The sequence below is a fragment of the Salmo salar genome, chromosome ssa14, assembly GCF_905237065.1.
Source record: "Salmo salar chromosome ssa14, Ssal_v3.1, whole genome shotgun sequence".
Taxonomy (NCBI): domain Eukaryota; kingdom Metazoa; phylum Chordata; class Actinopteri; order Salmoniformes; family Salmonidae; genus Salmo; species Salmo salar.
In genome coordinates this window covers 36,063,098-36,081,658 of record NC_059455.1, presented here as the reverse complement: position 1 = coordinate 36,081,658, position 18,561 = coordinate 36,063,098, and the positions used below count along the sequence as shown (strand labels likewise).

Here is an 18,561-nt window from a genome sequence, read left to right as displayed (position 1 = left end):
GTGAAGAGATATGGAATTTTCTTCAAATAAAGAATGAGGTACTGCAGCCTAATAGATGCAGGGAAAGTGTTTACTGCAGAATATCTTGACCATTTTGGTCTAGTAACCACTTTCTTCTGCATCTTTAAGGATGTCATTTCTAGTTTCTTATTCTTTATTCAGGAGTTTTGCATATCTAAGGAGCTTGACGTTCGCTGCTCTACACTCACTAAGGGACTTTTCTTACCAGATTCATCGACAGGGGCCCTTTCATTGAGAGTGACCTCTGTATTAACACTGGTCCAAAGTTCATTGTCTGATGCTTCAGCTTCTTCCCTGAGAAGAGACCAAAATGAAAGTCAGTTTTCAAATGGGTAAGTTCATTGCCAAGGTCCTAGCCACTACTAGTAACCGCTACTACTTCAAATCTGGACTGAGGTCTGCATCACTGATGGTTATAAACTTTTCCCCAATACCCCTCGAATCAGGGACTGATTCAGTCCTCTGTACACTAGGTGAGTGTATTCTCTGAACAATCAATGATATTAATAAATACATTTACAACCTGGGAGAAAAGAAAACCAGCAGCACTGCAGACCTTGAGGCCTGGATTTGAATACCTCTGTTCCACAGTGGACACTCACTCAGTTTCAGGTGACCGCTCTCTTTTCACACCCTCATTTTTGACACCACATCGTCTTCTCCATTTCTTCTTTCTGCCCCTTATTTTTTTCCGTTGAGAACTTGTTGCTTCAGCCTGCAGTTTCCCTCTCCTTATAACCAGTTTTAGCGAGGGCTTGGGTAATGGCACATCGCTTATGTCAAGCGTGTGTGCTCCAATCTTCTCAATCTTTAATCTTGTGTTACCAGTTCCTATTTTCTCTCCTTTTTTTCGAACTCTTTTTTTCTGTACTTGGGAACTCGTCGGATCATCCAGCAGTACCCCTCTCTTTAGGGTCAGTGTTAGCGGGGACTTGGGTAGCGGCATAACGCTTATGTCAAGTGTGTGCGTTTCAATCTTCTCATTTGTAATACCACGTCCTCTTCTCCGTTTTTTCTTTCTGTCAATTCCTTTCGGTCCTGGGCGTCTTGTCTCAGCCTGCAGTCTCCCTCTCCTTAGAATCAGTGTTAGCAAGGACTTGGGTAACGGCATATTGCCAATGTCAAGCCTGTTCAACCGCAGTACGGGTTGACGGCGCAGACAGGAAGCAGTCAAGCGGCTGGTTTTCAGCCCGCTGCGAGTCTGAGGGCAGAGAACAGCTTTATCTCTCCTGGTTTCTTTTATCATCTCTTTGTTGATTGTCTTGCGTTTAACGGTTATCTCAGTGGCGTCCTCTATAGTCTTGACCTCGACCTCCACAGAAGCAGAACGGGCTGGTGGCTTTACAGTCCAGACCTTACGATCTGCCTTTCTGCAGTCCCAGCTCATCTCTGGTTCATCAGATGGGAAAGGGGTTTGATATCCCTTTATGGTGGGATAGGACTGTCTCTCTGGGCCTGCTTGGCAAGAGGCAATTTCTTCCTTCACAGAAGAAGGGAAAGACAGTGAAGAGAGGATGTAGTCACCACCAGTGGACCTTAGAGCTAGAAAAGGAGAGACAGGTTAACATCAGGAATAACTTAACTACATTTCCAGCATTTCCTAAGTTCTACTGGAAAATATTGAAATATTAGGACAGAAGTTTTTTTTTTTTTTAACAAAGTAAATACATTCAGGCAAACAGGCAAGTAAATGATTTCCAAATCCTGCACCCCACCTACCATTGGTGTCTAAGTGATGTCCATTTCTATGGTGATGGAGGAGTGCCTGTAATGGCTCAGGGTGAGCCACAGACTGCACACACTCCTCTAAGAGAGCAGGGGCAAGGCTGAGCCAAGATGCAGTCTAAGAGATGGAGAAATTAACAATTGTTACAAAAACAATTAACTAGTCTGCTAATATTGCTAAAGTGGTAGTGTCTAATCATGCATCTAAGACCTAACCTACCCAACCTATTCCATAACACAATGGTGTTTCAAGGTTTTGTTTGGAATGAAAGGCACTTTGGGACATATTCTTACTTGAGAGCCGAATTCATACTAGGGACGGGCACTAGTACTAATCCAAGGAGTGTATTTGATTGCTAATAATAAAATACAAATACAAAAAATATACAAATTCTAATATTAAACAGGTTAAATGTATAAGCACTGACAAAATTACAAACTCTAAGAAGTGTCAATTGTTTGTGGAGTGTGTCAAGTGCAGTGAAAATGTGTTACATTTCCTTATCAGAACAAGCAGAAATTACAGCATCCGACAGCATACCGTAAAAACATTTTTGCATTCAGCCCCGTTTCACACTGACATGAGAGTACTTGAAAACTCAAAAAATTATAATATGAGAGTACTCGAACATGGACATTCCTTCAAATGGCCATCCCTAATTTATACCTCAGATGATGTACAGTACAATAATACCTGCTTAAGGTTTGGAGTAGGAATCAGTTTCTCCAGTCTGGACAGGAACTCCCACACAAGAATCTGCAGTGTTGAGTCATACTTGGGGCCATACTCCTCTGGAAAAACATTCTGATAGACAGGAGAAGCAGATGACAGTAGAAAGTACATACAGTGCCTTCAGAAAGTATTCACACCCCATTACTTTTCCCACATTTTGTTGTGTTACAGGATACATTTTAAATGGATTAAATGGAGAAAAAAATTGTCACTGGCCTACACATAATACCTCATAATGCCAAAGTGGAACTTTGTATTTATTTGTAGAAATGACTTTAAAATGTAAATCTTAAACGTCTTGCATCAATAAGTAGTCAACCCCATTGTTAGGGCAAGCCTAAATGAGTAGAAATCTGCTTAACAAGTCACATAAGTTGCATGGACTCACTCTGTGTGCAGTAATAGTGTTTAACAGGATTTTATTATGACTACCTCATCTCTGTACCCCACACATACAATTATCTGTAAGGCCCCTAAGTCGACCAGTGAATTTCAAATATAGATTCAAACAAAGACCAGGGAGGTTTTCCAATGGCTCACAAAGATGGCACCTATTGGTAGGTGGGTAAAAATAAAAAGCAAACATTGAATATCCCTTTGAGAATGGTTAGAGTTATTAATTACACTTTGGATGGTGTATTAATACACCCAGTCACTACAAAGATACAGGCGTCCTTACTAACTAAGTTGCCGGAGAGGAAGGAAACACTCAGAGATTTCACCATGAGGCCAATAGTGACGTTAAAACAGTTACAGAGTTTTATTACCTGTTGGGGCTAGGGAGCTGTATTTGCACGGCCGGATAAAAAACGTACCCGATTTAATCTGGTTACTACTCCTGCCCAGTAACTAGAATATGCATATAATTAGTAGATTTGGATAGAAAACACTCTAAAGTTTCTAAAACTGTTTGAATGGTGTCTGTGGGTATAACAGAACTCATATGGCAGGCCAAAACCTGAGAAGATTCCATGCAGGAAGTGGAAATCTGATTTGTGGAATCACCTTCAACACTTTGCCTATGAAACACAACGTGAGTTAGTCTTTACAAAGTGGTTTGAGTCTTCTCTGGTAGAAACTGAGCGAACGAGAGGCCTGGAAAGTTGGTCATGGGGGAGGGCCATTACTACTATGACGCGGGCGCCCCTCTCGTTCCGAAAAGTTTAGTAAGACAATGCAATCGTCCGCCTTGAATATTATTGAAGCTCTGATTGAAAAAGGCCCTAAAGATTTATGTTATACAACGTTTGACATGTTTGAACAAACGTAAATATATATTTTTTGCACATTCGTGACGACAAGTCCCGCGCGCCTCGTACATTAGGAGTAGCCTTCGGAACGCGCTAACAAGAAGGAGCTATTGGGACATAAATTATTAACTTTTTCGAACAAAACAACATTTGTTGTGGACCTGGGATTCCTGGAAGTGCCTTCTGATGAAGATAATCAAAGGTAAGGGAATATTTACAATAGTATATTTGATTTTAGATGGTTCCAAGATGGCGCTAACCCGTATCGCCTAGCCTATTTTTCTGAGCATAGCACCTCGTTTATTGCAAAGTGTGATTTCCCAGTAAAGTTATTTTTAAATCTGGCAATGCGGTTGCATTCACGAGATGTTATCCTGTTAGGGCTAGGGGGCAGTATTGACACGGCTGGATAAAAAACATACCCGATTTAATCTGGTTACCACTCCTACCCAGTAACTAGAATATGCATGTACTTATTACATATGGATAGAAAACACCCTAAAGTTTCTAAAACTGTTTGAATGGTGTCTGTGAGTATAACAGAACTCAAATGGCAGGTCAAAACCTGAGAGATTCCTTTACAGGAAGTGGCCTGTCTGACCATTTCTTGAACTTCTTTTCCATCTCTATCTTTTACTAAGGATCTCTGCTCTAACATGACACTTCCCACGTCTTCCATAGGCGCTCAGAGCCCGGTAAAAAACAGAATGTCGTCATCCCAGCCCCAGGCTGAAACACATTATCGCCTTTCTCAAGTGGCCGATCAAGGGACTCTGGGCTTATGCGCGTGACCCGACCGCCCCCGCCTTTGTGATTTTTTCCTCTGTTTGCCGAAAAGGAGATTCCCTGTCGGAATATTATCGCTTTTCTACGAGAAAAATGTCGTAAAAATTGATTTTAAACAGCGGTTGACATGCTTCGAAGTACAGTAATGGAATATTTAGAATTTTTTTGTCACGAATTGCGCCATGCGCACGACCCTTCTTTACCATTTCGGATAGTGTCTGGAACGCACGAACAAAACGCCGCTATTCGGATATAACGATGGATTATTTTGGACCAAACCAACATTTGTTATTGAAGTAGCAGTCCTGGGAGTGCATTCTGACGAAGACAACAAAAGGTAATCAAACTTTTATAATAGTAAATATGATTATGGTGAGTGCTAAACTTGCCGGGTGTCTAAATAAGCGAGCCCGTGATGCCTGGGCTATGTACTTAGAATATTGCAAAATGTGCTTTCACCAAAAGCTATTTTAAAATCGGACATATCGAGTGCATAGAGGAGGTCTGTATCTATAATTCTTAAAATAATTGTTATGCTTTTTGTGAACGTTTATCGTGAGTAATTTAGTAAAATGTTAGCGAATTCCCCGGAAGTTTGCGGGGGGTATGCTAGTTCTGAACGTCACATGCTAATGTAAAAAGCTGTTTTTTGATATAAATATGAACTTGATTGAACAAAACATGCATGTATTGTATAACATAATGTCCTAGGGTTGTCATCTGATGAAGATCATCAAAGGTGAGTGCTGCATTTAGCTGTCTTCTGGGTTTTGGTGACATTATATGCTGGCTTGAAAAATGGGTGTCTGATTATTTCTGGCTTGGTACTCTGCTGACATAATCTAATGTTTTGCTTTCGTTGTAAAGCCTTTTTGAAATCGGACAGTGTGGTTAGATTAACGAGAGTCTTGTCTTTAAATAGCTGTAAAATAGTCATATGTTTGAGAAATTGAAGTAATAGGATTTTTAAGGTTTTGAAAATCGCGCCACAGGCTTAAAGTGGCTGTTACGTAGGTGGGACGAATTCGTCCCGCCTAGCCCAGAGAGGTTAATCTATAATTCTTTGAATGACAATATTAGATTTGACCAATGTTTTCGAATAGTAATTTTGTAAATTGTAGCGCTGATTCACCGGAAGCATTTGAGGGAAAATATTTTCTGAACATCACGCACCGATATAAAATGCTGTTTTTATATATAAATATGAACTTTATCGAACAAAAGAATGCATGTATTGTGTAACATGATGTCCTAGGAGTGTCATCTGATGAAGATTGTCAAAGGTTAGTGCATAATTTTAGCTGGTTTTCTGCTTGTGGTGACGCCTGTCTTTGCATTGAAAATAGCTGTGTGTAATGTTTTGTCAATGTACAGTCCTAACATAATCTAACTTTATGCTTTTGCCGTAAAGCCTCTTTGAAATCGGACAACGTGGTTGGATTAAGGAGGTGTTTATCTTTCAAATGGTGTAAAATAGTTGATTGTTTGAGAAATTAAAATTATTAGATTTTTGCTATCTTGTCAAGCAATCCCGTTACCGGGATGAGAACGGGAAGGGGTCCCATAGAGGTTAATGGCTGTGATAAGAGAAAACTGAGGATGGATCAACAACATTGTAGTTATTCCACAATACTAACCTAATTGACAGAGTGAAAAGAAGAAAGCCTGTATAGAATTAAAAAATATTCAAAACATGCATCCTGTTGTAACAAGGCACTAAAGTACAGTGGTTCCTCCTTTAAAAGTTGTAAGCTTATGCCGCGGAATTTAGAGGTAATTTGTGGTTTAGTACGGTACCCTGCGCCACCACTTCATTGCTCCAGAACAGTGCAAGGGGGAGTTAGAGCACTGATTATGCTTTTGGGTCCTATTGTGTCTCTAACTGACATGAACCTAAATAGAAACTGATAATTGTGCATGACTTCAGTATTACTTATTAAAACTGTTGTTACACTAAGGTTTTTAATATTTTATTTTGTTAGGATTATTTTGCTCTTATTTTGCTCTTACTGCCACTCCCGACCAGTCACATTGTACAGCACCTGAGTGGCGCAACGGTCGAAGACACTGCATAGCAGTGCAAGCCCGGTTGCAACAGATGCTGGTTCAATACACGTGCTGGCCTCGACTGGGAGACCCATGAGATGACTATAGGTTTTTGTTTTTTCTCCCTCTAAAACAGAAATAAATCATTCTAAATAACAAACTGGCTTTATGGTTACAATAAACAATCTAAATTAGTAACAATGTCTCACCCCATGTTCAAGAATGGCCTTTTTCTCGCTCTTTTACGTTATTTGAAAACAAAATCATCTCCAAAATATTTAAGGGGCATTGCACTAATAATGGTGCTGACTAGGGAAATGTTCCCGCTGTTCTGTTCTTTTTGCCAGTCAGCATGTTCAAACTAAAACAATGTAAATAACAATAGCATCTTTATACTTTCATTAAAAAAATGATTATAAAAATACCTTTTCAAAATGCCGATGTTTATTTAGATATGGAGCCATAACGAATTACTATGGGAATAAATATCACTGAATTACAGAAATATCCTCCATATGTAATTGTTGGTGGAGAGTCATGTCATGTTTTTCGATATACTGTAGGCCTACCGTAGCCGACATGAGTCTCACTAGTGTTGAGTAATGTGCTGTTAAAAGTGGTGTAGGTTTTATTTATTTAAAGAGCATATTGAAGTTAAAAGCAATAGCCTACAACTATTTTAGCACAGTTTCGTGCTGCTCTGAGACAAGCATAGGGACTGGTCTTGATAAATAAATGAGATTTTTATTTTCACTGAATCTCCGTTTGGGTATTGGTTAGACTAGAATTAGAAAATTAGGGTGTAGAAATGTTATGCTCTTAGTGTAACCTTTATTTAACTAGGCAAGTCAGTTAAGAACAAATTCTTATTTACAAAGGACAGCCTACTCCTTCCTCCCCGTCGAGGAATTGAACGCTGGTCTATGCAGGACACTGGATTCTTTAGCTAAATAGCCCTGTGCTGTATTCCCAACCGTCACATTGTACAGCGCCATATTTTCTGTTCCATCCTAACGGAAATCCAGAGGGTTTTTCATTTTTCTTGGAATATAAACACCATAATATTAATCAAATTAATCCCAAACTCTAAAAGTAATTGGAAAGGTAGATACAAATTATTTGTGACATTGTGGTTACAATAAAGAATGTAAACAAGATGTAAACAAGATGCTGTGTTTTTATTTACAGTAGTGATGAACAGCTGGTGACATTTTGAAAACAGGTTTTCAAACACTTGTAGCCCGATTATCAGGACAATAGACTCTTTATAGCCCGGCTACTGTAGGTGTGAACTTCCCCCTACCTGCAACTTATTTGATGCTTAAGTACTCTGAAGTGTTACATTTTTAACTCAAAACAGCAGTACAGTATTTCCTCATCAACATCTTTATACTTTCGTTAATAAAATAATGATGAAAATACTCTTTCAAAATGCTGGTTTATTTAGCTTTGGATCCATAACGAATTACTATGGGAATAAATATCAGTGAATTACAGAAATACTGGAACAAAGTTGTCTAATGAAGGTAAACAAATGGTTGCTTACTGGAAAATACTCTTTCAAACACAGTCACGTTGTACAGCGCCATTATGGCTATTAGCAGGACTCTATTTTGGCCTTTATAGGCACGCACAATTGGCCCAGCGTTTCTCTCCCTCTAAAAACAGAAATAAATGTTTTGGCCTTTACAAATATTATTTTGGGATTTATTCAGATTACAATTGCTCTCTTTTGTTTTTTTTAAAACAAAATAACGTCCAAAATATCATTATATATTATCAAGTTGATGACACAGTCATGTAGCCTAGTGGTTAGAGTGTTGGACTAGTAACTGAAAGGTTGCAAGTTCAAACCCCTCGTTCTGCTCCCGAACATGGCGGCCTAGGAACAGTGGGTTACACTGTTCCTAGGCCGCCATTGAAAATAATAATTTGTTGTTAACTGACTTGCCTAGTAAAATAAAGCTGAGTGACTCACTCATTCATGGATTTGGATCAAAATAAGTACCAACATTCTTACTGATAGTCTTTAATAAAGAAATGTTTTGGTTATCCTGACCTGGATACCATGTACAGTATTATAGTAGCCCATTACGGGCTATTAGCAGGACAATATATCTTTACCAACACCTCTCTGTATTTTGATACTTTGTGAATGGGGGCTCCTGGAGTGAAAAATGCGTGGTTACAGATGTAGGTTCGATACCTGTGCCGGCCGCCACTGGGAGACCCATGAGGTGGCTTTTGGTTTTAATTTTAGAATCCTTCAACATATTGACAAATCACATTTTTCAAATTTCAATAGCTCTTTAACCATTACTCCTAAAACGTTCAACACTGGTTCTAGCTTTTTGTTGGTTTACATCTCACACCATTTTAAATTATTTATTTGAAATTCAATAGCATCTTGGTCATGTGACCCATACACCTCAAACAAGGTTCATAATGTACACTCAGTGGGCCTACACATTGGACACCCTTTTGTTTGTCTATTTGCATCTCATGAGATTTTACGAGAATTTTTGATAGATTCAAATTTCAACAGCTCCTTAGTCTTATGACCTACGACCCTCAAACAACTTTCAGAATATCCACTGAGTAGCCGTATATGTAGCACAACCTTTTGCTTTAATTTAGAATCCTCCAATCCTCTATGTGAAATTTTTGGCGGAGTCACGTCACGTTTTTAGATATACTGTAGGCGACATGAGTCTCACTAGTGTTGAGTAATGTGCTGTTAAACGTGGTGTAGGTCTTATTTATTTAAAGAGCATGTTGAAGTTAGAAGCAATAGGATTTAGCACCGTTTCGCGCTACTCTGAGACAAGCATCGGGACTGGTCTTGATAAATACAATTTGATTTTTATTTTCACTTAATCTCAGTTTGGGTATTGGTTAGACTAGAATTAGAAAATGAGGGTGCAGAAATGTTATGCTCTCAGTGTGCCCTTTATTTTACTAGGCAAGTCAGTTAAGAACAAATTTTTATTTACAAGGACAGCCTACTACTTCCTCCACGTCGGGGAATTGAACCCCAGTCTCCCGCGTGCCCTGCCCGCACGACACAGGGATTCTTTAGCTAAATAGCCCAGTACTGTACTCCCGACAGTCACGTTGTACAGCGCCATAACGGAAACCCAGAGGGCGTATCATTTTTCTTGGAATAAAAACACCATAATATCAAATTAATTAAGCAAGTACCAGTCAAAAGTTTGGACACACCTACTCATTCCAGGGTTTTTCTTTATTTTTTACTATTTTCTACATTTTAGAATAATAGTGAAGACATCACAACTACGAAATAGCACATATTGAATCAGTTAAGAACAAATTCTTATTTACAAGGACAGCCTACTCCTTCTCTGTCGGGGAATTGAACTCCGGTCTCCCGCATTCTCTATTACAGCCATTATTGAAGGCTATCAAATGCTTCTCAAAGATGGTGGTCAAACTAGCACTAACTAGCATTAATGGTACCAGTGGTTCACACTTAAATAACGTGCCATAGAATTCTGTGGCAACATGCAAGCTGCGCCACAGCATGCTGCAACTTTTAAAGGAATGTAATACCACTGTAATAATGTAAAAAATTGCCTCAGTAATTCGCTTTTTGTCCTGAAAACAAAGTGTTACGTTTGGCGCAAATCCAATACAACACATTACCGAGTACCACTCTGTATTTTCAAGCATAGGTGGTGTTATGGGTATGCTTGTAACTGTTAAGAAATGTGGAGTTTTTCAGAATAAAAAAAAACAGAATGGAGATAAGCACAGGCAAAATCCTAGAGGAAAACCTGGTTCAGTCCGCTTTCCACCAGACACTAAGAGATTAATTCACCTTTCAGCAGGATAATAACCCAGAACACAAATCTACACTGGAGTTGCTTAACAAGAAGACAGTGAATGTTGAGTGAGTGGCCGAGTTACAGTTTTGACTTAAATCTACTTCAAAATCTATGGCAAGACCTGAAAATGGTTGTCAAGCAATGATCAACGACCAATTTGACAGAGCTTGAAGAATGTTAAAAAAATGTTTTAAAAATTGCACAATCCAGATGTGGAAAACTCTTAACCAGTGGGCAAAACCTGGTTGGAAAAGACGTCTTATGACGTATTATTCTGGTCGCAAAACGGTTGAAATAGGACGTTTTGTTTTATGTCTTTAACTGACCAGAATGTCTTTTTCTGACCACCATACGACCAGTTGGTCATAATTCTGACCACTATTAAGTGCTGCTATATTATGTAGCCTACTGGTGGTCATAGTTAAGACCTCATCAGGTGGTCATTACCAGGTTATGAGCACATACACTTAGACATTTAAAAAACCAAAAAAACAAATAGTTCAGCTGTCCCCATAGGAGAACCCTTCTTGGTTCTAGGGAGAAGCCTTTTTGGTTCCACGTAGAACCCCCTGTGGAAAGGGTTCTACCTGAAACCAAAAAGGGTTCTTCAAAGGGTTCTCCTATGGGAACTGCTGAATAACCTTTTTAGGTTCTAGATAGAAAAAGAAGGTGCTAAGAGTGTACTGTAAAAAGTATTACAGAGGATAAAGTTGGATATTGAAAACATTGCTCATTACATTTATATTTGTTTCCATAGTCACCAATTACATTTAATCTGCAACATATTCTTACATTTAAAATAGATCAAGCAATGGCAAAAACAAATCTACATCACAATTTACAGTAATTGTTTCATAATTCACTCACAGACATTACATGCATAGAAAGACTGGGACACGGAGTATATAAAGGCCCATTGTTTTATTTGATTAATAAGAGTGGTGGGATGGGGTAGATCCTCATCAAGGATCTCTGAGCACAGAAGGCAATCTGGAGCCTAATGGTCCTCTTGAAGAGTCATGTGATGGGTCAGATCTGCAGAAAAGACATTCAGCACATTACACCTTAATCAATAATGCGATTTTAAAAGCAAACTATAAAAGGATATTACTGAAGAAACTTTGTGGACTCAGCTGGCTAAAAGTATTTCCTTGGTACTAGTTGAAATTGTTTGTGACAGTTATAGCTTAGAGATGTCTTCAACAAATAGCAACTTGCTCATATACAGTACCTGTCAAAATTTTGGGACACACCTACTCATTCCAGGCCTTTTCCTTATTTTTACTATTTTCTACATTGTAGAATAATAGTGAAGACATCAAAACTATGAAATATCACACATGGAATCATGCAGTAAACAAAAAAAGTGTTAAACAAATCAAAATATATATTTGAGATTCTTCAAAGTAGCAACCCTTTGCCTTGCCAGCTTTGCACACTCTTGGCATTCTCTCAACCAGGTTCATGACGTAGTCACCGGAATGCATTGAAATAACAGGTGTGTCTTGTTAAAAGTTCATTTGTGGAATTTCTTTCATTCTTAACGCGTTTGAGCCAATCAGTTGTGTTGTGACAAGGTAGTGGTGGTATACAAAAGATAGCCCTACATGGTAAAAGACCAAGTCAATGTTATGGCAAGAACAGCTCAAATAAGCAAAGAGAAATGACAGTCCATCATTACTTTAAGCCATGAAGGTCAGATAAATTGGAAAATGTCAAGAACTTTGAAAGTTTCTTCAAGCGCAGTCGCAAAACCCCTCAAGCTCTATGATGAACACTGGCTCTCATGAGGACCGCCACAGGAAAGGAAGACCCAGAGTTACCTCTGCTGCAGAGGATAAGTTCATTAGAGTTACCAGCCTCAGGAATTGCAGCCCAAATAAATGCTTCAGAGTTCAAGTAACAGACACATCTCAACATCAACTGTTCAGAGGAGACTGTGTGAATCAGGCCTTCATGGTCAAATTGCTGCAAAGAAACCACTACTAAAGGACACCAATAAGAAGAAGAGACTTGCTTGGGCCAAGAAACACGAGCAATAGACATTAGACAGGTGAAATCTGTCCTTTGGTCTGATGAGTCCAAATGTGAGATTTTTGGTTCCAACCTGTCTTTGTGATACACAGAGTAGGTGAACAGATGATCTCTGCATGTGTGGTTCCCACTGTGAAGCACGGAGGTGTGATGGTGCTTTGCTGATGACACTGTCAGTGATTTATTTAGAATTCAAGGCACACTTAACCAGCATGGCGACCACAGCATTCTGCAGCTATACGCCATTCCATCTGGTTTGCGCTTAGTGGAACAATCATTTGTTTTTCAACAGGACAATGACTCAACACACCTCCAGGCTGTGTAAGGGCTATTTGACCAAGAAGGAAAGTGAAGGGAGATCTGCATCAGATGACCTGGCCTCCACAAATCACCCAACCTCAACCCAAATGAGACAGTTTGGGATGAGTTGGACCGCAGAAAGAAGAAAAAGCAGCCAACAACTGCTCAGAATATGTGGGAACTCCAAGACTGTTGGAAAAGCATTCCAGGTGAAGCTGGTTGAGAGAATGCCAAGAGCATGCAAAGCTGTCATCAAGGCAAAGGGTGGCTACTTTGAAGAATCTAAAATATTATACTTTGATTTGCTTAACACTTTTTTGGTTACTACATGATTCCATATGTGTTATTTCATAGTTTTGATGTCTTCACTATTATTCTACAATGTAGAAAATAGTACAAATAAATAAAAACCCTTGAATGAGTAGGTGTGTCCAAACTTTTGACATACTTTGCCTCCTCCTCCACCACGGCGGTCACGGGCATATTTTAAGACTTTCCAGAGGGCCTGCAACACATTAACCTCTTGAGTTTTCAGACACTTACTGTATGCATAGAAAGAGAAGAAAATAAATGAATGATTGGCATAATTTGGGCATGCAGGACACGACAGAACAGTAACGCACAGTAAAATATCTTTAACAGTCAGAATCTACTAAAAGTAAGGCAAAGGCATGTTTGCTCTTCTGTCCCTTCATATTGAAGTGAGACATTAATTCATTGGTCAACAATCTGAAACATTTTTAAGAAAGAGGATATCAAAATTAGACAGTAGTTGGATAATTACAATTTTTAACTCATCTCTAAATAGTAAAGTTTTGCTTAATCCGAATTCAAGTTGTAATATTCAAACAACTTTTTATATAACACACCGCTCCAAAATCCTGTGGACTAATTTCCCGGAGTGAGGTTCCCCCAATTGAGGACAGCTTGCTAGTCTTAAACAAAGAAAGCTAAATACAACAATGTAAGTATGTGTAGGAGGCAATAGAAACCAATAAAATATTATTTTGTTCAAAAGTTGTGTGCGTCATATCATTCTTGCAACAAACATTGTTAGAAATGGGTGTAATTCCAAATCTCTTCCTCTTCTCTGCATCTGCACACGTGTGAGTTTGTGTTGAATCAGGACTCATGGGTTGTGTACCTGAAAAAAAAGGTGAGTTAAAATAGGATTTGATTTGCTTTACAAATGTATATTATTGCTATACGGCTGCGAGAATCCTGACTAGAACCAAAAAAATGTATCATATTACTCCAGTGCTAGCCTCCCTACACTGGCTTCCTGTTAAGGCAAGGGCTGATTTCAAGGTTTTACTGCTAACCTACAAAGCATTACATGGGCTTGCTCCTACCTATCTTTCCGATTTGGTCCTGCTGTACATACCTACACGTACGCTACGGTCACAAGACGCAGGCCTCCTAATTGTCCCTAGAATTTCTAAGCAAACAGCTGGAGGCAGGGCTTTCTCCTATAGAGCTCCATTTTTATGGAATGGTCTGCCTACCTATGTGAGAGATGCAGACTCGGTCTCAACCTTTAAGTCTTTACTGAAGACTCATCTCTTCAGTAGGTCCTATGATTGAGTGTAGTCTGGCCCAGGAGTGTGAAGGTGAACGGAAAGGATCTGGAGCAACGAACCGCCCTTGCCGTCTCTGCCTGGCCGGTTCCCCTCTCTCCACTGGGATTCTCTGCCTCTAACCCTATTACAGGGGCTGAGTCACTGGCTTAATGGTGTTCTTCCATGCCGTCCCTAGGAGGGGTACGTCACTTGAGTGGGTTGAGTCACTGAAGTGGGCTTCCTGTCTGGGTTGGCGCCCCCCCTTGGGTTGTGCCGTGGCGGAGTTCTTTGTTGGCTATACTCGGCCTTGTCTCAGGATGGTAAGTTGGTGGTTGAAGATATCCCCCTCTAGTGGTGTGGGGGCTGTGCTTTGGCAAAGTGGGTGGGGTTATATCCTTCCTGTTTGGCCCTGTCCGGGGGTATCTTCGGATGGTTTATGTGTCGGGGGACTAGGGTCAGTCTGTTATATCTGGAGTATTTCTCCTGTCTTATCCGGTGTCCTGTGTGAATTTAAGTAAGCTCTCTCTAATTCTCTCTTTCTTTCTCTCGGAGGACCTGAGCCCTAGGACCATGCCTCAGGACTACCTGGCATGATGACTCCTTGCTGTCCCCTGTCCACCTGGCCGTGCTGCTGCTCCAGTTTCAACTGTTCTGCCTGCGGCTATGGAACCCTGACCTGTTCACCAGACGTGCTACCTGTCCCAGACCTGCTGTTTTCAACTCTAGAGACAGCAGGAGCGGTAGAGATACTCTCAATGATCGGCTATGAAAAGCCAACTGACATTTACTCTTGAGGTGCTGACTTGTTGCACCCTCGACAACTACTGTGATTATTATTATTATTATTATTTTTGACCATGCTGGTCATTTATGAACATTTGAACATCTTGGCCATGTTCTGTTATAATCGCCACCCAACACAGCCAGAAGAGGACTGGCCACCCCTCATAGCCTGGTTCCTCTCTAGGTTTCTTCCTAGGTTTTGGCCTTTCTAGGCAGTTTTTCCTAGCTACTGTGCTTCTACACCTGCATTGCTTGCCGTTTGGGGTTTTAGGCTGGGTTTCTGTACAGCCCTTTGAGATATCAGCTGATGTAAGGGCTATATAAATACATTTGATTTGACTTCAATTGTATCTCCTTACACAACACTGAGAAAAAAAGGGTTCCAAATGGGTTCTTCGGCTGTCCCCATAGGATAACCCTTTTTGGTTCCATGTAGAACCCCTTTGGGTTCCACGTATAACTCTCTGTGGAAAGGGTTCTACATGAAACCCAAAATACATCTACCTGGAACCAAAGGGGTCTACTTGGAACCAAAAAGGGTTCTTCAAAGGGTTCTCATTTGGGGACAGCCGATGAACCCTTTAAGGTTCTAGATACCACCCTTTTTTCTAAGTGTGTAAGATCGGGCAGCTGAATAGGCAGCTGAATAGCATGACTCTTGGGAAATCCAGTCTCAGTGAGATCTGATGCAATGAAAAAAGTTAATGATCATCAGCATAGCTAATACAAACCTAACCTTTACAAAGTTGGTTGGTAAGAATCTGAAGATCAGAGTATCAAACCGAAGAAACAAACATTTTGCAAACAACTTACTGTCAATTACTATTGATTTAAGGAGGAGTGGTTCTGCTCTCTCCTTTACCTGGGATGTAGCAGAATAGGTCACTGGTAATTGAGTGGGTGGCCAGGCACTGCTGTAGAGGCCATGCATCAGGTCATTGACATGTTTCAGGAACTGTAAAGACAAATCATGATTAGCCATTACCCAAGGTCTTCACGAAGTTAGACATAGCCTAGCAAGTGCATTGACTATGTTGCACCTCAGCAATCCGGCAGACAGGCTCTCTCTCCATCTATGTTTTGCTGTCTATTTGCATTTCTTAATCAGCAGACTGGATAACTTCTATACTCATTCCCTTTGTTCCCTCCTCCAACCTTCCATCCAAGCTAGAGTTTCCTGCAAAAAGAGAACCAAGAATTGAAAAAGGCAGTTTAGAGGTGTAATGTTAGAATGAGTGTTGAGGAGGAGCAGGGACAGGCAAAATGTATCATATTGTCAAATGAAATATACACAAAAATATCTCTGATGAATCAAGAAAGTCTAAACATCTATATTGGGGGTACACGTTTCAAGAATTAGGCCAGCTTACCGTCTCACACAATAAATGTTTACTATATGTGTATTTATGTACCATCGCTCTCTCACAATGTTGACAATCTTTTCTTTAAAGTATTGTGGTCATAATCATCATCTCTTCCCCCTCTCTCTCACAGAACACACACTCATAGCTAGCATGACAATGTTGACATGACAATGTTTTCAAGTTATTGTGATCATCATCTCTCACGCACACACGCAGAGAACACACACATTTACTTTCATTAACTAAACATATATCAAAATGTTAGCTAGCTAGAACCAACGCCTACAAAAGGTAAAATGAAAACTTACCATGTCCATGGAGATTAGCCAGAGAGCTAACGTTAGACAGCTAGTTAGCTAAAATTTGCCAGCTAATTTAGCTAGCTAGCAAATCTTTCCTTGACGTTCTTCTCCCCAACAAACCACTGCTTCAATTACAAAAGTAAAACAAGAATGTAGGAGAACAGGGACTACCACAGCAGGCAAATCTTTTAGTTTTTTACTTTACATTTCAAGAAACTGTTGTTGTTTTCCAACTGTGTTGTTGTGTAGCCTATTGGGCGCGCTGTCCCAACTAACATGGAATGTTGACCTATGCGCTCGCATAGGCTGCGCTGAGATCTATTGCTGTGCATGAAGCACAGATTCCAATCCAAGTTTTAGCTGGAACTGATATGCCTACCTCCTAATTTAGCTACTGAAATTAAAATGCAATTACAGCACACATTGTTAATTGTTTAAAAGCTTTAAGGAAAAATATTAGTCATTATCTGGGTCAAATTCAGGTGCAATCATTTTGGACCAATTATTGATTGAACATTTTTTTAAATAAAAATAGAGTTTTGTAAATCCTGGTGGATTGTAGTAGGATATTGAAATAAAAGACATAGGCCTACATGTTATTTGTTAGTCATAATAGAACATCAACAGAGCATTCAGTGGAACAGAAGAAAATGTGCAGCACAATAAACAGTACAATTAGTTAACACAGACAAAAGATTACCTTTAGAAAGCCAACACAGACAGCAAGCTACCAGATATCATTCATTAAACAACCATTATTTCATTGTTCCGCAGTTTTACTGCATTTTAACAGCAGTGCCATTTTTTAAGGGTATCCTGTATTATTGTGCATTGTTTGTCTTACATGCTGGTAGCCTAGAACAAATGTTAAGGAAGTGAATGTGCACTTTTCAATTGGGTGGACTGCAACTACGAAAAACAAATCCTTTAGTAAAAGCAAAAGTATTTATAGTATCGGATATTCTCTAAAGTAGGTACAATCTCAGATAGCTATAGGACCATAGAGACTGTCATAAATATTTTTCATGGCGTCAAAAAGACGTAATGTAGAAGACGTCTTAATCTGGTTGTGATCTGGTTATGATGTCCAGACCAGATTTCAACCAGTAAAAGATGTCATTATTACATTTTATGCCCACTGGGTAGAGATTTACCCGAAAACACTCATAGCTATAATCAATGCCAAAGGTGCTTCTACAAAGTATTGACTCAGGGGTTATGAATACTTATGTAAATGAGATATATATGTAGTTTAATTTTCAATACATTTTCAATAAATGTACAAACATTTCTAAAAACATGTTTTCACTTTGTCATTATGGGGCATTGTGTGTAGATGGGTGAGGAAAAAAAACAACTATTTAATACATTTTGAATTCAGGATATAACAAAATGTGGAATAGGTCAAGGGGTATGAATACTTTCCGAAGGCACTGTACATACATACAGAAATAGTGAATAACATAAGCCTGGAAATACGGTTGTTGGTTTGCAATCTATGGCAAAAAAATGGGTTTCGTTGAAATGAACAGCTCACTCATTATGATTCTCGCACCAGGTTGGACACGGAAGCAGTGAAATGCAATCATGTCACTTTTCCCCAGCATGTTATGACACTGACCTGAAAGAAGAGTTCCCTCTCCTCTGGCTGCTCTAGTAGGGTTTCAATCAGCTTCATGAAGCTGGCCTCTGATGCTTCCACCTTTGGATCTGAAACCTGCAGCAATAATGCACAGTGGGTAAGTAAAACTAACCATAGGCTAAGAAGACTTCCTATACACTGTTGATCTACTGAATTTAGACATTTAGCAAA

At 39.6% G+C, this 18,561-nt stretch overlaps 1 protein-coding gene across 2 annotated transcripts in view; it reads right to left on the bottom strand.

The window, feature by feature from the left end:
- LOC106569460 (uncharacterized) overlaps window positions 1-18,561 on the bottom strand; it is a 48,395-nt gene that overhangs the window by 12,207 nt on the left and 17,627 nt on the right. For both annotated transcript variants that reach the window (XM_014140828.2, XM_014140829.2), the window contains exons 4-8: window positions 18,370-18,465; window positions 2,441-2,551; window positions 1,741-1,864; window positions 624-1,563; window positions 227-315 (exon numbers count right to left, since the gene is read on the bottom strand). In XM_014140828.2, coding sequence (XP_013996303.1) covers window positions 227-315; window positions 624-1,563; window positions 1,741-1,864; window positions 2,441-2,551; window positions 18,370-18,465 — 1,360 coding nt within the window. The remainder of the gene's footprint in view (window positions 1-226; window positions 316-623; window positions 1,564-1,740; window positions 1,865-2,440; window positions 2,552-18,369; window positions 18,466-18,561) is intronic.